Raw genomic sequence first — 23,028 nt, forward strand, 5'->3', positions numbered from 1 at the left:
CATACATCATGAAATTATATTTAACATTTTATATAGTACCTGACCCATAGCAGATACTCAGCATGTTTGTTTCTTCTTTTTCTTTTTTCTTCTCCTCCTCCACCTCTCCCCATCAGATTGTGAGCAACCTGAGGATAGGGTCTGCACCCGTGTAATTATTTAGTGAATTATAGAGCCTATATAACAGGACCTAAAAATAGACCCTCTAAATCTGTGTTTAAAAATCTCTGAGGCTGGGGCACCTGGGTGGCTCAGTCAGTTAAGGATCTGCCTTCAGCTCAGGTCATGATCCCATGATCAAGTCCCACATCAGGCTCCCTGCTCAGTGGGGAGCCTGCATCTCCCTCTGCCTTTCCCCCCTCCACTTATGCTTGCTTGCCCTCTCTCTCACACACAAAAATAAATAAATAAAATCTTTAAAAAAAAATCTTTGAGGCTGCCAATCATTTAGCCTTTTGTGTTCCTACTGTCAGAAGTACAAAGAAGTACAAATTTAGGATAAATTCTGTACAATCATTGCAGTAAATATTCATTAAGGTTTTTATGTAGAGTGTGTTTTCACATGTATTGGGAACAGACCACCTGTATAACCTCTATTAGTGCATTCAGAACACAATGCACAGCCCACATTTCTAACATTAACCAGAGTTCTCAAATCTGCCCATTTTGTGAACCAAAGGATTTCTTATCCTTAATTTTGATGGAGTCTTATATTTCCATCAATTCGCATTACTTCAGATGCCAAGGTATAAATTATTTCTGGTAAAATATCATTTTCCTGTGGGGACAAAAATCAGAGCACTGAGCACTAAAACCATACTTCCCTCATGAGCAATTATTTGTTGTATTTTAGCATTCACTATGACAATGTTTACAAGTGTAGCTGAATTGTGACCTCATGCTGAGAAAAAAATAATGATTCTAGGTACCTGCAGCTTGTAAGCAGGAATTTTCTGATTCTGTAGAGCTCTGTCTATTCAGTGTTTTCCTAATTTAATTGTTGTGTGGTGTGTGGTGGTTAATTATGTTCATCTGCTTTGAACAAACAGGTCTACTCGTTTAAGAAGGCAGGTTGTAAGCTGGTGATTCACAGAGCTTCCTTTGACAAAGAGAAAGTAGGCCCAAAAGAGAATTAGTGTCACTTGGGGGCACACACAGTCAATAGCAAGGGCATGGAGTGAAGTGTATAATAGTTTTCTAGCCTCAAAAAAAGCTAAAAGGAATAGGTCCAAAGCCTTGGGTAGCTTACAGGTCAGAAGTGCAAACACTAAAAAAGGCTACCCCGAGCTTATGCAGTTAAATGATTTGGAAAAGCCATTTAAACTTAGATTTTTTTCTTGTTTTCACTTGTTTTATGTGGTATTGTGTAGCTTATAAAAAAACATGTAAAGGTAAATTGTATTTGGTTTGTTACTCTAAATTCAGTATGGAAATATTAATGTGCATGAGGAAAATTTAATTCTGTTTTTCTTAGATTATCAATTAAATTATTTGTGGACCCTTGATTGAAGGTATCTTATATGCTGGGCCCAGGACTATGCAGATAAACTGCAGCTTTGCCTGCAAGGATGTCCATGTATCATGTGTGAGGGGAGACACATGAACCAAGACAGTGATGAGTGTTGTGTATCCAACAAGGGGAGGTATAAAACCTATAGGAGTTGCCTGACCCTTCCTGGAAGGGTCACAGAAGACCTCTGGAGGAACTGATTTCTAAGTGAAAAGACAAAGGAGATACACACACACACACACACACACACACACACATACACACAAATGGTCAGACATCAGGGATAGGGAGAGGAATTGGTGTTTCCAGACAAAAGGAGCAGCATGTGCAATGATCTGGGGAAGAGAGAGAAGAGAAAGAGAGAGACAGAGAGATTGAGAGATTGCAAGTCCTTCCTTCCTTCCATATTGAGGTGGGTGGAACACGTGGGCAGGACTGACTGGGAGGACCCAGAGAGAAGGCTGGGATAGTAAGAGATAAGGAATGGAAGGGCCATGCCTGAAAGCCTTATAACCAGCAGAGAAAATTTATCTTTATTCTGAGTTTAATGGAAAGTCATTTAAGAATGGTAAATGATGGATTAGATTTGCATTTTCTTACGAATACTTTGGCTGCAGATTGTAGAATGGATTGGAGGGGAATGAGAGTGGAAGTTGGAAGACCCAGGGGAGAAAAGTAGCCTGAAAGAAAACAGTGGGATTAAGGGAGAAGTGGCTGAATTCTGGATCTCATAGGTCTGATGGTCAGAATTTTGTGACTGAGTGCCAGTGAAGAAGTAGGAAGAGTCAGCATGGTAAAGATAAGAGATGGGACAGGCTGGAAGTCATTGACAGGAAGATGAGGAATTTAGTTTTAGATTGCTGAGTTTAGGTCAGGAGGTAGTTGGATTATAGGTTGGCTGAGAGTCATCAGCAAGAAAATGGAAATGAATTCCATGTGAGTGGGTATAATTATGTAGAATGAAAAGAAAAAAAGACCAATGGCAAATACTTGGAGGACACTAATATTTAAAAGAAGAGTCAAGAAAAAAGATGCAGAGAAAGCTATTGGAAAACAGTGGCCAGAGGAATACCTGGGGGAAATGGGGTTATAAAAGCAAGGGGAAGAGAGAGTTTTGAGGTGGGGATGTTTAACAGTGTGTCACATGCTGTGGGGAGTTCAGACAATGGAGCAATTGAGACATGTCTGCTGGATTTAACAACAAAAAAGTTGGTGACTGTCAAAAAGCACAACGATTTCAGTCAAAGGTATGCAAAAACCAGACTGCGGTAGATTGAGGAGTAAATGAAGCCGAGAAAGTGGAGGCAACTCTTTCATAAAGTCTAGATGACAAAAGGAGGAGAGAGAGTGAGAGCTGAGATCCCCATTGCTGCCTTGGACGATTTGCATTAACTCACTCAAGTGCCTTCCTAAGGACCAGGCCTTTATCGACTGGATAATTTCCCACCACAACTGCTCTGCCTGTTCATGGCAACCTTGGTCTCTCCCTACGTCCTGAGTTATGCTCCCAAGGTCTTGTCATTTTCCCTGCTTGCTCTCTCCCTCCCAAGTAAAATTAGGATGAGGGAGGCCCATCCAGAGAATAACAGTTTATTATAAGGAAATGAGCACTTTTAAAAACGCTACTCTTCATATATGATGACATTCTTTGGCTAAGCTATTGTGTCAAATCTGAGATACTGAATGTGGCATTAATGTAGGAAGAAAGTGTTATTAAGATCATATTTTAGTTATATTTTAGAACAGAAGTAGTACAAAAAGTAAGAAAAAACCATTCCATCACAAAAGCAAATCTGATCATTCAGATGTTTTTTATCTTGAGATAGTGAGCTCTGTCACAAATGATTGGAGTGTGCATACTGATTTCATAAATCAATTTATTCATCAATGCTTTCTCATGACAGTGTAATTGTAAATCAAATCCTACGGAGAAGCTTTTTGTAGATTGGGGCATAAATGTCCCCTTGGATCTTGGTTTTGCTGGTATTATAAGTCAGGACAGTTGTAAGTAGCCCAGGGCGCAGAAGAACAAGCTAGCAGATGTTGCTGATTCTGAGCACAAGGTAGAACAAGTCCCTAAGTGAGAGAGCTGTTCATCCCTGGGAAAAGTTGAAGAAGCCAGTGGAATCCATGGAGTGGAGGAAACTTTGCAGTTAATGAAGGATAGCATCAGAAGGAAGGGGGAGAGAGGATGTGGAGGAACACATTATTCTCGCAAGTTAGAGGGAACCTAAACCAGGAGGCAGCAAAATCTCTAAAGGGGAAAAGGAATTCAGGCAGAACTGTGGATTTCATTCAGCCTTGTAAACAGTGTAGGATAAATTGTCTGCATGGTCACTGAAGCAGAGAGTACAAATAAGCTTGAAATACTTTGATATTTATAGGGAACAACTGAGAGCCACAATAGTGCAGACAGAAAAGTTTAAAGTCCCCAAAATGCCAGGTTTATTGAACTGAATAGGATCCTTTTTCCTGTTCCACAATTTATTGGGTTCTTTGGCTTATTCCTACTTTTCTCATGTTCTCATGAACATTTTCATGGCATATGGTATACCCTGCTTTATCAAACTACTTCTCAATTCAAAAACTCAGTGATCCAAGCTGTGGTTCCATATCTTCTAGTCTGACTTCTTTCCACTCACTTTTCTTTTTTTTTTTTTTTAAAGATTTTATTTATTTATTTGACAGAGATAGAGACAGCCAGCAAGAGAGGGAACACAAGCAGGGGGAGTGGGAGAGGAAGAAGCAGGCTCATAGCGAAAGAGCCTGATGTGGGGCTCGATCCCATAACGCCAGAATCACGCCCTGAGCCGAAGGCAGGCGCTTAACCGCTGTGCCACCCAGGCACCCCTCCACTCACTTTTCTAAGCAAGAGAATATTTGTTAGTTTCCGTGATGAAACAGAACATTAAAAGGATCCTGAGAAGCCCTCCAATTCAAGTAGTTTCCATTGGGTTTTTAGGTGGTGCCCGTGAAATCACTGTGGCTCAGTTTTCCTCACAGGTTTAAGGGCTCTAAAGCTGTTCTTCTGGGAGTAGAAGGAATTTGTTTCTGCGTGGTTGGTCTGTCTTTCACTCCCTCATTCATTCTACAAATGTTACTAAGCCAGCCTATGTGCCAAGAACTAGGGAAAAAAAAAATAAAACTTTAAGGTTTGCAAATCACTTTCAAATGTATTATTATTCCAACTTTAAAATAAATGTGTGAAGCATATGATCATGTCATTCCCCTGCTTATGAGCCCTCAGCAGCAATCTCCAGCTATAGGATAATGCCTGAACCTAATGTGGCATTAGGTTTAAGCCCTAGCTGTCTGGGACAGTCTCCCACCAGGCCCTGAAAGAGCCATAACTAGCAATTTTTTTGTCCCGGGGTCATCAGCAGGAGGCTTACCCTCAGATCCTCAGAGATGAAGATGTATAGGGTAAGATGGAAAGGAGGAGTGGTCTTCTTGCACAAACTCTTTGTCCTTGATCTTAGATTTTAGGTTCCCTCTCTACACCCTGTAAAAGTATCCCAGAGGGTTATCTAGCTACAGGCTCTGAGGTGCTGTTCACATACCAGGACACCAAGAATGAAGATGTCACACCAAGAATGGAAGGCTGAGACATTTTGAAAGGTGGTCCTTTGGTGGTCTGCCTTCCTACCTGTGTGTTATGTGCTAATAACATGGAACACTATACAGTTCCCCAAACTTGCTAAGCTGTCTCAGACCTCCATGCCTTTGGACTTGGTGTTGCTGCTGGAATGCTTTCTTCAGCACCCATACATATAACAAACAGCTGGCTCAAGCATCCTCCAATTGGAAACAGACTTCCTTTTGACTTCCATTAGAGCTAGTTTTATAGCTAGTAAGTTCTAGTAGCAGTTTGTTCCCACTTCTAGCCTTTCAGCTGAGGCTGGGTGGGCATGACACCAAAGTGTGCATTCATTTCTATTAAGTGAAAATAATCACCAAAACATTTGGAATTGGATAGCAAAAGCAAATGGTTAATATTATTTTTAACTTGCCAACCGGTTTTCATACATATGTGTGAGTAAGCAGGGCACGTAGACCACATCAGTAGATGGAAGACAGAGCAAGAAGTCAATTCAATATGTAAGGAATCTTTTTTTTTTCCTGTTCTCCCCCCCCCATAAATTCATGAAAGCTTTGTTTGTTTTATAGATTTATGTTGGCTGACTCTTAGTGATTAAAATAATAGAGGCTCAATAACCATTTTTACTCTGTAATCTTGAGATGAACATCCTTTGGGTTATAATTTAATTTGGGGGAAGAAGGGCACAAAAAAGATGTTCTTTGCAACTCAAATAGCATCTTCTCAGAAAAGTCTCCTTTTCTACCCCTGTCTAAACTTTCAGTCACATTTAATTCTTTCTATTTCCTTTTCCTGCTTTATGTTTTCTCCTATTCACTTAAATTATCAAAACTACTATCTATTTTACTTATTTATCTTGTTATTGTCTGTCCTCCACTAAAATGTAAACTTCTTGAAGGATTTTTGTGCTTTGTTTACTCATGGATCCCAAGAGCAAAAAACAATGCCTGGTATATGTGATAGGTGGTCAACAAATATTTGCTTAATGAATGAACCCCTTGTCTTTTCATCAGAACTGAATCTGCTGCAAGAAGGGGTTCCCTGTGCATCTTAAATGTATTTCCCCATGCTCCCAGGCCGTCCATGGGGCTGAGATGTCTTTGTGTCCGCACTCCAGAAGCAGGCCCTTGCTCAATATGCACAGGTTCAGCCTCAGACATGTCAGTGACAAAGGGGGCCATATGAAACCTGGGTCCATAGTTAGGTAAGGAAGCAATACCTTATGCTCTTTTCCCCATTTTCAGTAAGTACATGTTTACACTGGTCTGGGGCATACTATAAAGTTTAAACCCTTGGTTATTTATGTATTCCTCAACCTGCCCTTGTGAGTAAACATTTTCCCAAATATTTTTATTAAAAATGACTATTTCTGAAATGAAAGGAAGAGAGGAGTAAAGCATAATAATGAGGTTGTAGAACTTAAAGCCTGATTTCTTTTTAGTTGAAGCCCTGAGTCTGCCACTCACTAACTTTGTGACCTTCCTCAGTTTCATTATTTGTAAAATAGGAATAATATAGTTGTACCTACCTTGTGGAATGTTATGAATGAATACATAAAGCACATAAAAGATTGTCTGACCCACAATGACTCTATATAAATATGTGTTGGCAATTAATACTATTTGTTATTATTCCTGCTTGAATAATGGTTTTGAGCTAAACCAGTTTATTTTTATTACTAGTGGTAAATACGTTTAGATACTTTTAATGTTATTGCAACTGATATTATAGTAAATGAATCTGGCATTTTATTAACCAGTATTCCGTCTGGACTGGCGTTTATTCATGTAGACCACAAAAATGATGTTTATAATGATATGTCTGGGTCACTGGGAGATCTTGAATTATCTTCTGAATTATCAGGGTTACTACAGCTCTGGGGTTAAGTGGATTTTATTATAAAAAGAAACTAGAAGATACTTTCGTGAAATGTAGTAATCCAGAAGTAGCAATGTGCAAAAATGCTTCAATAAGTTTACATTCTTGAATGCAAGGGACAAGTAGTACAAAGACTATTCCAAATATAAGGAAATAAAGACAGTTTGAAAACCAACCATATGTTGTGCAGCCAAGTAGCTCATAGTGGAAGTCTAAAGGTGCTGGTTAATTGGGCCAGCACTGATTGATTTAGGCAAATATACAGTGGCCTCAGTGTTGCTTAACACATCCCAATCTGACTTTTCTAAATCATTTGTTTGATTGTAACCCCAAATCCCTTCAGCATATTTATGATGCTTCATAAATAAGATGGTGCTCACCAGCAGTCTTGGTTCTTGATCTGTCTCTTGCCATTATTACTTTCATTATGACACATTACTCTGTCCCTAACATGCACAGTCCTTGGGAAGGGGATATGCTGAAATACGTAAATACTGCTGTTGAGGGAAACAGCTGTGTGAGTTCTTCCCTTCATGGGTCTTCACTGAGGTCATGGGAGACTCAGATAGGGCGTAGGTGAAAGCAGAACAGTAGAGGTTGAATAAAGAAGAATGGAAGACGGATTAAATTCATGAAGGCAAGGAAAGTAGATGGTAACCAGAAAAAAATGGGAAAATTTGAACCTTCAGGGGCCAGAAGTTTTAAATGATGTTCACTTCATGTTTGCATATACAATATTAGTTACCACGTCATAAGCAGTGTAGTGTTAAACACTACATACAATTTCTACTTAGTCCTCCACAACCTATAAGGAAATAACTATTCTCTTTAGGTTACTAATATCTGGAAGTTCAGAGAGGTTGCCTGTGGTCACAGAGGTAATATTTAGGGATTTGAACAAAGCTCTGTCTGAATCCACACCCTGTGTTCTATGGCATGTAGACTTAGTTAAATAGGGCAGGCAGATAACTGAGGAGAAACTATTCGAAAATGTCAACCATTCACAAGAGGCTAGAATCATAAGGGATAAACCGTATATTGCATAAAGAATGATAGCTTTTTTGGGAATGCAGTTTTTAAAGGAGCAAAATTTTAGATGCTTTAACTTTACTCCAATATTAGAGTTTTATTAGAATATTAGTCACATATCATGTTGAAAATACTAGAATAAGAGTTACCACGGATTGAAAATGATTTGAAAAAGTGTAGCAAGGGCCAAATGGGGACAAGTAAGGAGAGGAGAGGAGGGGAATGGGAGGGGTGTGTGTGTGTGTGTGTGTGTAAGAGAGACAGAGGGAGGGAGGGAGGAAGGGAGGTGAGTGTGTGGTGGAGGAGGAGAGGAAGAGAGTTGCATGCTAACACTAATTCTAAGCTAAGACCGTTTCCATGGCTAGAAGATGAACAGATATGATATTTGTAGCAGGGAGAACAACTCTCCACCCACGCCCATACCCCACCCAGGTTGGATCTGAATAGGGCTTTTTGTCCATCTCTAGCCTGTTTTTCACAAAACAACTAGAGTAATATTTCTTAAACATAAATTCAGTTATTTAATGGCTCTGCTAAAAATCCTTCTGTGTATTCCCACTGCACTCAGAATAAAACCCAAACTCTTACTATAACCTACCAAACCCCACATAATCCGCCTCTACACACCTCTAACTCCCTTCTCTGCACCACAACACTCTGACTTCTCTACTCCCATAAGCTGAGACCTTTCCTGCCACAGGGCCTTTGTACATGCTGCTTCTTTTGAGAGAATATTCTTCCCAACACACTTCAATACTTACATATGGTCTCATCAAAAAGTCCCTCCCCAACCACCCTATCTTAAGTGACTTTCCCTTGTTGTCTATCATTTCCCCATTTTATTCTTTTCATAGTGCTAATTGTAATTATGCATCCTGTTTGTTCATTTGTTTTGTGTCTTTTTCACTAGATTGTAAGCTTCATGAGGGCAGGAACCATATCTACTCACTATGTCTAGTAACAAGGGACTTAGGTCTCCTTACAGTGTTCAGGGTGGCAAAGACCCTACTTCAGAATGGATCTTATCTGATAAAGAAAAGCAGTCAGTGCTTTTATGGTTTAATGAGGTCTTCATATAGTCAGATATGACTAGAGGGGTCAGTGAGCTCTGTTGCAATAAAAAGGAGTATTACTAGTAATTGTCTCTTTAAAAAGGTGGATGTGTAGGCACAGTTTTGAAGTAGAAGATGGGCTTGAGGGAACTACTGTACTTTGTTTGCCATTGAAGACAGGGTGAAATTGAGGTAAATGGACTTTGAAAATTGAGGTGTGGTCTCTAAACATTGAACACTGTTGTTTATTCATGGGAGGGCTGTCTGAGTGTGGAAGAAAGTGTATGCGTGTGAGTTTCTGCGTGTATGAGTCTGTGTACACGCACACAGACACACGTGGGATTTAAGAGCTGCCCACTGGATAACCAGAAGAAAGAAGCACAATTGTTCTCTCACAGATGGAGAGATTCTGAAGAGAGCTGGTCCTGGGAGACTTTGAGCTTCCCCCACAGCGTTCCCTCCAATACCCACCTACACTCACCCCCTCCACAAACACCCTTTGAGCATTCTATCCTGAGTAACTCAGGCTCTGGGAAATGTGGTACTGAAGGCTTGGGTCTCTATGTTGTACCAACTGGGATGGATCCTAGGGGACTTTCTAAAGCAGAGTGAGACCTGGCATTGACTTGAAGTGGAAGCCTCACCAACAGGGAAAGGCAGACTTCAGGCAGAGCCAATTCTAGAAACTGGCATTTCTCCCTGAAAAAAAATTTTTTAAAGACTTTATTTATTTAGTTATTAGAGAGAGGGAGCAAGCAGAGGGGGGAACAGAAGGGGGAGGGAGAGAGAAGAGAGGAAGGACTCTCAAGCAGACTCCATGCTGAGCACAGAGCCCAGCATTGGGCTGGATCTCAAGACCTTTAGATTGTGACCTGAGCTGAAGCCAAGAGTCGGAGGCTTAACCGACTGAGCCACCCAGGCACCCCAAGAATGATTAATTTTTTAGTCATGCTACTGGATTGTGAGAATAGTCTGGTATACTAATACAGTGTAAAATATTTTCTCTCATTTTATAAATCCCTCAGTTAGCCCCCAGTCCTCTAACTTCATCTGTTATATGCACATGGTCTTATGAAAGTGGTGTTGTGGGGAAGAAGGGATGTGACCTTCCTCATGTCCCTGTTATACTGAGCCCAGTATGATGGCAGCAGTTTTCCACTGAGGAGGATGCCTGGAGTTCAGACCCTTGCAGGAAAGTGAGTAGGTTTGGGGTAGGGGGTGCTGTGAGCTGCGCATGGAAGGGAAACTTAGCTTGGAGAAACAACAGTTGCTTAGAAAGTGGACGAGAGGTAAGGCCTCTTGTCTCCACAAATACGCTAGAGCAATATAATTGCCACCAAGTGTCCCACTGATCATGAGCATCACGCAGGGTCCTTGTTAGAAATACCAGTTCTCTGGCTCCACTCCTCAGGTCTGGGCTGTGGCCTGGGAACCAGGATTTTTTCCTAGCATCCAAGTGAATCTTCTGATCAGGGAAGTATGGAACTCAGTGCCCCAAGTCTTGGGGACTCTTGCAGGGGTGGACGGAGGCTGACATTGGGGTCACTTATTGACCCTGCTTCAGAGAGGATATGTAGAAAAAGAATAATGGAAAAGCCTCCCTAGGAGAAAAGACTGTGTACCACCTCACTGAAAACAGTAAGAGAAGAACCAGGCTTTCAATGGGCTCTACTTCTTTATTTATAAACCAGTCTTCCAACCTTTCTGAACTTCTTAGACAACACAGATTCATCTCAAATTGTACAATCTGTTATCTTGGCAAAACTGACAAGTCTTAATTTTCATTCGTGAATGTTGTTTCTAATTACTTTACTTAACCGGGAGAGCAAGAACCATTGCAGCAGTGGGGGGTGGGCAGGGGTAGGCCTGCAGATTTTTTTTAAAAGCAGTTTTACTCTCAGAAAGAAAGAGCATAAAGCTACCCCTTAGCACAGATCATACTCAGATTGTCCTATTGTTCGGCAAACTTGTTCCTTTATTATTATTTTTTAAATCACTGTATCCATATCCTTTCTTCCTCAATAACCAAAGTAGCACAAAATTAATCAAAAAGCAAAAGTGGTAACACAGATTTCTCTGTAATCCTGTAGCTTTCACATAACTTTTAATTGGGAGTGTGTGAAAAAATATATATACATTAGTACACACACATACACACACACACATATTGAGAGGCTGCTGATAATGATCTAAAATAGAGGAGTTCATCTAGTCCAACATTTACACTACATAATAACACTGCAACACACTGCCATGCTTTAAATGGCAGCAGAGGCATATTTTTCACTAATTACACATTTTAGGACAGCAACTCTGTGCAGGTCTTACAGTGTCTGGGGACATTTTTGATATAATAGGTCAGTGTGGTCTGATTTAAGTGAAGCTTATGGATTAAAAAAAAAAAAAACAAGAAGAAACTTCAGATCCTCATTACCAGTCCTCATCTCTCTTAGCATTTTAGAATGACAAAGATATACCTTGTAAAAATGGTGGATTCTTTATCCTGTTTGAGTTACTAGAGGGTATCACCTGCGCAATCAATCCAAAACGTGTTTTGAAACTCCACTATTTAAGATTAGAAAATGTTTTGAATAAGAAATGGTCCAGTTGCCATGGGAAGACGGCCTGTTGATGCAGTGGGCTCCGTAGGCTGATGACGTTCAATGTTTACGCTGTGGGCCATTTGTTTTTAAAATTAAATTAAAATTCTTACTCTGAAGAAGCTGTAATTTATTTGCTTTGTTTTGTTTTTAGAGGGAGCTTGATTTCTTCCATATTCGAAGTCTGTGCTCACATGTATGCCTCATTTCATGGACAAAGCCCCTAAGTTCAGTGCTTGGGTGACCACAGTATCATGGCACCCATGATCACTAAGCTCCCAGCAGCGACATAACTTGAATGTCTACAATTTTTAATAAAAACCCACATCCTGGAATTCTAATGCAAAGCATTACGTTAACATAGAACAACTAATTATCAGAGACCTGTAACATTCATGGAGTATATAATAACATGTATATTAGCAATTTAGTCTCTTAAGTTTTGCAACCTAATGTGAGTGAGCAAACATCTGACATCTGGGAGCCTTAACAGAATTCTGCGCTAAAATCATAAGACTATGAAACTGAATAAAGGAACATGCTTACATGACTGCTAGGAGTTATTACTGCAGAAAACAGAACTAAGTGAATATTTTCCATATGCTTAATTTCCACTAATGGAAAGTATAGATATAAAATAAAAACTTCTTGCTGTCTCTTAGGGTGTTTCTCTTAGTAACAGCAATTATCACAAAGAATTCTACAACAGTAGGGGTATTACGACTATAATGTAAATAGAAAAAAAAAAAAACAAGAGGCAAAAATACTTACAGACTGCATCATAACACATATTTGCCTTGCTATTCAAAGTTAAGCTCTTCTAGAACTTTTCCATGATGACTTAATTCATCAATAAATGTGATTTTCATGTGTTAAAGTGAAAATAAAACATTTAGCATATTTTGCCTCAGGTTTTAGAAATGTTATACATTAAATCTAAATTGACTCTTTTTTTCTAATTTGGTGTTTCCATTTTATCTTTTAAATATGGAGAATATCTTCTAAGTAGCTCAGACTTAATTTTGCCAGTTTCTGCAAGCTCAGTTGGTTTCACGGTTTTGTAAGAGAAATGAAGTACAAGAGTCCATATCCAGCACCCTCTGTGAGGCTGCCTCAGATGAGTTCTGCCTCAGGTGTCCAGCAGAGTGAAATGAACTGATTCACCTTGAAGAGGTCTGCTCCGATTTGTCAGGTGGTTTGTGTGAAATTCTGCCCCTCGATGTTTGCACACATTTCTCTGAGTCAGCATCAACTCCTACATTCACAAATGAAAAGCATCATGAATGGAACAAGAAATGAGGGGTGAAGGAGGAGAAACAGGTCTAATTGGTTGGAAAAGAAAGGGGTTATTTCTTTCATGAAGCAACTGGTTCATGTGACACTTCCTGCAAGGGAAAACCTAGGCTGCTGCAGCATTCAGGAATTCTTCCATCTTCTTCATGAGGAAAGGTTTGAGAAAGTGGACCTTTGAGAGGAAATACTACAGACTTCCAAATTGGTGAAAGAACTTCCAGCATCGCTTGGATACTCCGGGTAGGAGGAACTGGAGGAGATGATATTTTTGAGCCTCTGGAGGGCAATGATTAAAAGCAGAAGCAGAAATGCTAAAAGGCTGAGGAATATGGACACATAGATGTAGACATTTGACAGGTGGCCTGAGGAAGGGTCCACTGATGTGGACAGGGATGTGGGAAATAGCTCAAGGAAAGTTCCATTCTCCACGTTACCCGAAAATACAGATGAAGAGTCAGGTTCAGACATCTTTATGGAGGGTCAAAGAATGCACAAGTATGTTAAAAGTCAGTTTCACACAGGGGTTAAAAAGGACAGAATCAGCATTTTTTTTAGGATAGCATCAGCAAAGATTGTAGGCAGTTAAATCAGCACAACAAAACTTCTTTGTTTTCAAACAAAGGCAGCAGGGGATCAGGTGTCCATTGGCACTGCAAAAACAAACAAACAACAAAAAAATAGCTGAGTGCATTATTCACAAAATATCACATTTAAATCTCATTTCTAGTTTTCACTTCAAGAAGGGAAGGGAACGAAATTACTTCTCCAGAAATAGATAATGTTTATGTCATTACATTACAAATGATGATATAAAAATGAACTTTTATTTTACCTCCACAGTACCTAAGTGCCAGGATTCTCCAAGGAACTAAAATAAATAAAAAGGAAAATACATTTCTGATGTGTTCCATCTGCTGTGATTTCAACAGATGCTCCAAGTGGATGCTCTGAGAATAGGACCCAGAAAGTCAGTGCCAAACCTCCCTTCTCCAGAAAATTAACTCTGCGCACCTCCAGCCCATTAGCACCTTCCAAGCCAGTATTTATCTCTACCACACTTTGAAGAATCATGCCGCACATGTAAGTTTGCTTTTTGTTGAACATTTGCAATTTGATTTGTTTATAAAAATTCATTTCCTTGAAATGAGGGGCCATTTCTTCATGTTTCTTCTTTTTGATCTACCTGTGTACCTTGTTCTGCATATTTTAGTACTGAATAAAAAAACTTCAGATTAATTTAGAAGAAAAAAGGTTGGATTCCCTTTGAATGGTAGAACGTATGAGGTTTGCCATCAACAGATGTAGGTTTGAGGGAGGCCTGAATTCCCCTTTACCTTTGGGATGTTGGGCAAATGGCCTATATTATTCTGAGTTTCACTTTTCTCATCTGTGAAATGTATAGCACTTGCCCCATCCCCTCTCTGTGTTATTCAGGGATCAAGAAAATAGGCATGGAAGCACTTTGTGAATTGTAAAGGGCTGGGCCAAAATAAGGTTATGGTGTGTGTATGTCTGTTAATGGCCGTGGAGAAGGAATAATTTTCTCTCAGCCAGGAGGTAAAGAATGCTCTTCACCAGATTCTCCCTCCTAATGTGGTCCCTGTAAGGAACACCAGAAGCAAAGCAGACTGACAGGCAGGTAGCAAGCGGGATACCACATGATTCCCCAGGCTGCAAGTGTGGGTGCAGTGTGTCTCAGACACCCTCTCCTTCATCACTGGAAAAGTCACAGCCAGTTTCTGCCTAGGCCTCCAGCCCACTAAGTCCATGTGGGGGTGAGGAATGCAGCCTGAGGGAGGATGATCCCTCTGGGCAGATGACTCTTCAAGTCCAGAAAGATGCTCTTCCTAGCTCTTTATGGCATTCAATCCATTTGTTGTAAAAATTTAAATCTCCTTGTGTCAGATGTAGTGAAAGGCTAATGTGAAAAGATCCATTCTGTCCCTGGCTTTCCCTTTTCCTAAACTCTGCCCTGCATTTTATCTTGAAAACTTGCCTTTCCCTTCTGTTCTCCAGATCTAATTAAGTGGCTGATTCTTTGAGGGGCTGACATTGGCTGCTGTGGTCGGAGCTGAGCAGCATTAATGATCCCTGGGAAGGAGGGGACACTTCTGAGATGGCTGTCCCTGCTGGGTGTCATACAGGCTAATGATCTTAGTGAGTTTCTCTGAGTAGGCCACATACAGTGTCTTAGTAGTTCCTAAAATAATTTGACTCCTACTCCTCATTATGCTTTGCTTGGTGATTTTAATTCCATTAGGCTGCTACAGGCTCCTAACGATCCTTAAAAAAAAAAAAGAGAGAATCACAGTGGGACTCAAATGTGTCACACTGATTTGGCAATCCCTTGCCTTTTTATAGCATGTAAATGTCTTAGCCATTCATCTTTAGGGAAAATAGAGTTTCAGAGGCAGCATGATGTATAGGAAAGAAAACTAGGATAGAAACCTTATGAGCTGAATAGGAAGAAATATTCTTTGTTCTGGAAAGGCCTCCTAAGTCTAGCTGAGGAAACTGAGAGACAAAGAAGCTAACTGATTGGACAAAAGAAATATCTCATTAGAAGATAAGCCAGGAGGACTTGGGCTTCTGCTCATCCTAACTCATTGTATCATCTGGTCTCAATTTTCCTGTCATTTAAGTAGTAAGGATTTTACATCCTCTTTTCCTAGCATGGGTGAAGAAGGGACTATGCATATTGTGTGTTCCTCACAGCTTCTTGGTAGAGCAGGACTTACCATTCTCACTTGAGGAAACTGAGCCACAAAGACATGATAGACTCAGGGTACACAGCTAGACAGTGACAGAGGAGGGACTAGACTCCACGCCTTAACTATGTTCATAGTTTTCTCAACTGTGATGGGAAGAGGAAAATTATGAAGACTTGCATCATTAGTTCCTATCTGCTACTTACTCTGGGCTAGCTCACAGTTTAGTCTTGATTTTTCAGTTTTCCCATTTGTGCAATAACATTTTCCTACCTCGCTAAGAGGTCCTGAGTTAGGCTGTAAGAACATTTCCATAAGCATCCTTAGAAAATTATAAAAGGCCATCCCAAGTAAAGTCCCAGTAGGCAGTTCCTTCTGAAAGCCTAGAAAGGCTAGAGGAACTTTCGAAGTCTCTGCTAGTCCTACAGTTCTGGCATGTGCAGTTCACAGATTCAGCTGGAATTAGATTCACTACCCAAATCTGTCACTTTTTGGGGATAGGGCTGGAGGCACAGACAGTGTCCCTAGAATACCAGCAGTTTAGCAGCTGAGCTCACAACTGGCTACCAGATGACTTCTTAAAACAAAGGCATTTCTTTACATGTAAATATTCCAGGAATACTTTTCACATCCTGAAGATCTTTCAGATACGAGGCCCACTGTTGAGCCTCAATGGTCTATGGAATAGTTTACAGGAAATGATCTTCCAAGTGGTCTTGGAAGAATGGTGGAAATGAACAAACAAAAGCTCATGTCATTATTTGACATTTCTCAATTAAATATTTTCTTCTTTAAATATTCTCGTCCCAACGCTTCAGATTTAATATCATTTCCAGAATACGTTTTAATTTTAAATGAGAGATACGTGAATTTCATTTCACTGTTCTACTTTGAAACAACAGAATATATGCACTGTTAGAGATCATTTTAATTTGATGGCATTGATTCTCACTTTCTTACTGAATTTTTAAAAATTGATAAATCCTCTTTCTCCCTGGTGAACATTTTGACAGTCTGTGTATAATGTTCAGGATAAGGCCAGTTGTACGTGTTCAGGACTTGTGACCATGTGAATGTTCAAACAAGTATGTTTCAAGATGATGCTTCTTGGGCTGTTTCTCCAAACAGATTAGATTTAAAGAAAAGAAGAGATAGACTTCATCTGAAATGCATAGCCTTGACCTGTCTCAGGGCAGCACCAGTGTACTGCCATTTCGGCGGCACCTAAAGACCTAAAGCCAGGTGGGCATGATGATGCTTTTTTCTGAGCCATCCTCAGAAAGTGATTTTTGAGAAAGGAAAATGAGACAGCTGGATCACAACTTTATAAATGAAGATCTGTGTAAATGCTTCGGTTCGCGGTCAGCCGCTTTCCCTTTGTCTCTCAGAATAAAAACCTGTGCTTGGAAGAAATCTACAAAAGGCAGTCACCACTGAGGTGAGGAAGAGTAGACCTGTGAGGTCACCATGAGCCCAGTGAGGTGGGGAGATGGAGAGACAGGATAGATCAGGCAAACCTGGGAGTCTCTGGTTCCACGATACTCAGCACCATGCCTCCGTGACTCCTCTGGAAGAATGGAAGCTTTCCTTCCCATGGGGTGTTTATGAGAATTGTAAAGTTTTAGACGAACAAAAGCATACTCTCTGACATGTACCTTCATGCCTGGTAAAAGGAAAAAGAGCTGGCAGACCCCCATCTCTGAGTCTGCTCACACAAGCACTGCAAGACTTCTGGTGGCTTTGACTTCTATACAATAATGGTGTATAAAACTCAGCCTACAGTCAGCCTCAAATCTGCCACAGCAATTTCTGAGTTTCTGACCTTTATTCAAATATGTGTCTATGTGAATAACAACTATTTGAAAGGTTTTCTGTTGCGGAAAACTGGGATAAGCTGCTTTGCTGCCTTGCAGACATAAAGAGCGCCCTGGCTGTTAGGATGTCCAATCAACATTTTATCATTATCAAGTCTTGCTATGTCATTCTCCAAAAGGCTGTCCTCCCAAACCATTAGTAATGATTTGACAGATTTGATAAAGTATTAACATGACATGGTAAAATGCTTCTTTCTGTCTACAAATATAAAATTTGATGTTATAATGTAATGATATGTTGGATCTCTTTCTCTGTAGAATACATAGAAACTACCATTTCCAAAATCTAGTAGGGACCTTAACACATTTAAGCAAAGCTGTTTTTAGTTCTACTTGGAAAACAGTATGCTTTATATGAGATCTCAAGCCACTCCTTTACCATTTGCACAATTATCTTTTCTCATAATGCTTTTTCTTTGGCTGGTGGTCTTTTGGATGATGAAGGAAGGTTGGTGCCAACATACATACTCCCCAAAATTTCTAAATGTAAATTGTCAGTTGCAGTCAGTAGCAAACACTTACCCACTGGGCTTGCAATAATGAAAATAAAATTTATTATCTTATGTGCTATCCTTATTCAAAGATGATTCAGCCATCCATATGTTTGAAAACTGCTCTTATCAGTATAATGTTTTAGGAGAGTAGAATTGTATGTGAATTCTGTTTCTGATTCCCTGTAACTGTCCAATAAAAAATAAAATCAAGTAAGGAAATAAACTGAATCTATCTGTTATCAAATATTGAACTAGAGTACCATCTTATGAGAAGAAATGCAGAAGATGAAGAGTCTGAATAATACACTGGAATTATGGATCTAAACTGGATAAGGTAAGATAAAAAATTAAAATTAACAGTTCTCTTTACCTACTGTTCAAATGAATGATCAGAAAATAGAGTCAGAGTTTTTTCATAGTACTTTGGTGAAAATTTAAAAAATGGCAAAGTAATAGCTGAGTATCAGCTAAAAATTTATCTTAAAATATTTTAAAAATCAATTTCTAGGATAGGTCATTATGTTGCTTTGGATTCAGACTAGTCTCCTATCTCTGTCTACCCTGGTGATGACTTTTGTCTATCTGGATTACCCTCAGGCCCAGTAAAAGACTTCCTTAGCAAAATAATTAAATTATACTCAGAATGCTTTTATGCTAGATCAATTATTTTGTCTTAATTCTTTAAAAATTAGTTATCCACATAAAGTATAATTCACAAAACATTCAGGATATACCCTTCTTAATATACAAAGTGGTGTATTGAGTGAAGTTAAAAATAAAAAGCCACATACACAAGAAAGTATTTCAAAAGGGGATATGAACATGACTGTTTAACCATCCGTCTTGTACAACCTCAAATGTAACTGTAGATATGACCTCCTTGCATTTGTATGTCACCGCTTCTCTGGAAATATCAAAGTATTATTCTTAATAAATCTGTGTTATATTTATATTCATGTGAAGATTTTATGTTCAAAACATTGCCTTAGTAAAAATAATCATTTAAGAATGACACTCTTTTAAAATAAGATAATTTAAATGGATAATTTTCTGGTTAAAAAACAGGTCAAATACAAAGCCATATGTAGGCATAGCATTTTCATGATTCTTTTATGATGTTTAAAAAAGACCAGGAAGGGCTCTGTCCTACCTTTTGGGGATATTGGACCCCTCCTGGCTAACACCGTTAGTCTAAATCAAAATGAGAAAAGTAGCAGCCTGAAGGTTGAAGGAAGCACAAGAAGCAGGAGAACAATGAAAGTCCCTTTTAGGGAGCGGGAGAAAAGGTCACACAGGTTTAAACATTTCATTTAAAGAAAAAGCAAATAGCCAGAGAAATAATGACTTGAAGATCATAGGCAAGGTCGAAATGAATCAGTGGGAAGAAAGAAGGTAAGAAGACCAGCCTTTCAAGATGTTATAGTATTATTAGTAAGGGCTTTCAGGTCATTTCTCTCTCTCCACTCAGATCTAATCATTTCCAGTATTGTAGAAGTACAATAAGAAAAACATTTGTTATTCTTAGAGCAGCTAGAATTGGTTAAATCATAGCATTAGTATATAAAAAATCTTATTTTTAATAAGGCTAGACACATTTTAAAACAATTCTCATTAAACCATGCTCTGGTAGAACAACTGAATGTATTTTCTCCTTTTTGACTGTCTCTCATTCTCCCTCTGCAGTTACAATAATTTATATCCAATATATTTTTTGTCTAATCAGAGCTCATAACAGTCCCCTTACAGAGTATAGACACTGGGAAAGATTTTGTTTTTATAAACTTAATTTTGTGATTGTTACAATTTTCTTTAAACCTTTACATGTAGACCACTAGATATCTCTGTCTACTCTCTCAGGCTCCAGGGAACTTTGGGTTCCTCTAAAACTGCTGTAAGAGAACAGGGTAGAGCCCCGAAATTTGGTTTCTCAACAGCCATTTGATGAAGTCCACTCTAAATCTAAGCAGATTCCTCAGAAGTGGGCAGCCATGGGCCACGATGCCACTCACTATAATCAGAGGAAAACATGATACCGTATTACTCCCTAACAATACTTTTGTTTCTACTGCTACCTCCCTCTTTAAATACATAGCTTATTGTCATCATTGATTCCTCTTTACCTTGATTCCTTATTCCATTTTCTTCCGTCTCCTATGTGCATCCAAGCTAATGTGTTTAATGAGGACCTTTCTGTTTACATGTTTCTATGAATGCCTGTTACTGTTTTGTATATATTTTCTTATAAATTCTCCTCATCTCAAACTTTCAATTTATAAGAATGGATTTACAGTAAATATTTCATTCACTCCATCTCTACTTAAAATATCTTGATACTTGAGGCAGAGGGGAGAGGAATATAAATTATATAATGTATCCAAGTCTGTATTTTTGCACACAGGAATACACCAAAGACTAATAGCCGTCCTCTATCCATAAAATCACATGTACAGGTAGAGATTTGAAAAAAAAAAATAGTGATGACAAAGGTTGTCTGAAAAGAACTTCAGTATTAGCAAATTAATTAAGCAAGCCACTATTCATATCTATGTTTATTGACAACTACAGTCATGTATTTGTTTCAACTAAGGTGCTTTATAGTCTGTTCCTTAAGAATAGATTGGAATATCACAAATGTTGTAAATGTTTTAGGTCTTGAATTTTAAGTCTCCAGCTCACAGAGTCTTCTATGTGATGACATTTTTAATCAAGGCACAGCATTTACTTGAATTAATGAACCATTGTCCCTCATAATATAACTACAAATAGAACCTCAGCTGATTACATAGTGTGTGAATTGCCCATCCCTTCTGGATATTAGCCCAGTGTTTAGCATAATATATACATATGAATTTTGCTAAATAAGTTCTCTTGTTTTTCCAGTCCTCAATGGCTGACAGTCAAAGTATGATGATGCTTTCCACAGTAAAATGGATATTTAAAAAGAATGATTAGTTATTGGCAGCTTAGGCAGGCTGTTTTGGATACATTCAGTTTTGGCCATATTACATGATTTAGGAGTCAGATGAATACTAAGAAAAAGAAATAGAAGGCAGATTTCAAGATCTATCCCCTAATGCAATGCAAGATCCTTGAGCCAATTAAAAGAAAAAACAGCTTTGTTATAAAGACATTATTAAGACAACTGGGGAAATTTAAATATAGACTGCACATTAAATAACTATATTATGTAAATATTAAATTCCCTAAGTCTGATATAGGAGAATGTTATTTTTAGGAAATGCATGTTGAACTTTGTAGCCATGAAGTGTCATGTCAGCAACTAACACTTAAATGTTTCGGCCAAAAAAAAAAAAAAATACTACACGCATTTACATACACATACAGAAAGATGATAAAGCAAATATGTCACGATGTTAACAATTGGTTACTCTAGTTAAAGAATACATGGTGTCTGTTGTTATTACTCTTGCAACTTTCCAGTAGATTTGGAATTTCTCAACATATAAGTTGGGGAAAAATGACATCCCCAAGGATGTTAAGAAAATATGCCTGGGCGGTGCAGTCAATTAAATGTCTGACTCTTGGTTTTGGCTCAGGTCGTGATCTGGGGTCGTGAGATTGAGCCCCGCATTGGGCTCTGCACTCAGCGTGGAGTCCGCTTAAGACTCTTTCTTCCTCTCTCTCTGCCCCCACGCACACACTCTCTCTCAAATACAAAAATAAATAAATCTAAAAAAAGAAAAGAAAATATGCTTGGCATAATATGCAGTAAATCAGCTAAAATGTTAGAAGCTTCCAAAGAAACACAATGATAGAAGCCTGATTTTTCAAAGGAATCTTTCCAACAACATTGGAAAAGCTCAACTATTTGCTATCATCAGCTCATTATGCCCACTAAGCCATGGGTACCGGAGGTGAAGCATGAGAGGATGAGTTAGAGGAAGTTTAATATGCCCAGGAAGCTGGATCCATGGTGGTGGGAGATGCTACCTAAAGACCAGGAATGGTGACTGGCCAGCCAGCCTTACTCATGACTTCACTGCTGCTATCACCCACTCATCTGAATCTCGATATGGACCTCCAGAAATCATGGAATCCAGTTATGTTCATCTTACATCATCAGTCATCTTCAGAAGTGGCCATGGGCATCTTTCCTACAGTGTAAATACCCAAAGATAAGGACTTTGGAGGCATCTTGGTCAAGAGACAATAGTTTTCTTTTCTTTTTTCTTTTTTTTTTTTTTTTTAATTGAGATGTAATTGACATATTAGTTTCAGGTTAAATAGGTTCTGATACCAATTCTAATTTGTGCGGGAGGACTAGGAGCCATTCTCCACACCAACAAGCAATTCTAGGAACACTAGCTGAGTGTCCTACAATTCAACTCAAATCTAACACTATCTATTGGGAGATAGCGTCAGATGCCACATGTTGAGGGTTCAATCCCGCAAGACCCTCCCTCTCAACATACACATTCAGACACCAATCCTAAGCCCCAGGTTGTTACCTGTGTTTCTGACTGGTGATAAATCAAAGGTTTCCAAACCCTTCTCCTCCAGTTCAATGAATTTGCTAGAGTAGCTCAAAGAACTCAGAGAAACATCTTACTTATTAGGTTACCAGTATATCATAAAAGGATATAACTCACAAATAACCAGACAGAGTAGATGCATAGAGCAAGCTGTGGGGAAAGGGCATAGAGCTTCCATGCTGAGTATGCTCTCTCCCAGCATGTCCATGTGTTGGCCTACCTGGAAGCTCTCTGAACCCTGTCTTTTTGGGTTTTTATTAAGGCTTCATTACATAGACATAATCGATTAAATCATCAATCACTGGAGATTGATTCAACCCCTTGCCCTTCTCTCCTTCCCTTCCTGTTGAACAGAAAGTTCCAAGGCTCTAATCACTGGTGGGTTCCTCTAGCAACCAGCCCCCGCCATGAGGTGGGGTTCAAAAGTCACCCCATTAACGTAACAAAAGACGCCTTTGTGCCATTCATCAGGAAATTTCTGGGGTGCCAGAAACAGGGA

At 39.1% G+C, this 23,028-nt stretch overlaps 1 protein-coding gene and 1 long non-coding RNA gene across 2 annotated transcripts in view; one reads left to right on the forward strand and one right to left on the reverse strand.

The window, feature by feature from the left end:
• The window catches only part of LOC130543137 (uncharacterized), a 224,543-nt gene that overhangs the window by 84,693 nt on the left and 116,822 nt on the right, over nt 1-23,028 (forward strand). The window contains exons 2-3 of the long non-coding RNA XR_008958226.1: nt 13,890-14,040; nt 18,292-18,370. This is a non-coding gene — a long non-coding RNA (uncharacterized LOC130543137). The remainder of the gene's footprint in view (nt 1-13,889; nt 14,041-18,291; nt 18,371-23,028) is intronic.
• SERTM1 (serine rich and transmembrane domain containing 1) lies at nt 13,105-13,428 on the reverse strand. The gene has a single exon (XM_044381762.1). The coding sequence runs from the start codon at nt 13,426-13,428 to the stop codon at nt 13,105-13,107; it is 324 nt and encodes a 107-aa protein (XP_044237697.1).

This window comes from Ursus arctos, unplaced genomic scaffold, assembly GCF_023065955.2.
Source record: "Ursus arctos isolate Adak ecotype North America unplaced genomic scaffold, UrsArc2.0 scaffold_10, whole genome shotgun sequence".
NCBI classification, from domain to species: domain Eukaryota; kingdom Metazoa; phylum Chordata; class Mammalia; order Carnivora; family Ursidae; genus Ursus; species Ursus arctos.

What these genes read in the sequence shown, in the direction of transcription:
- SERTM1 (XM_044381762.1), bottom strand. Translation starts at nt 13,428, where the DNA reads ATGTCTGAACCTGACTCTTCATCTGTATTTTCGGGTAACGTGGAGAAT.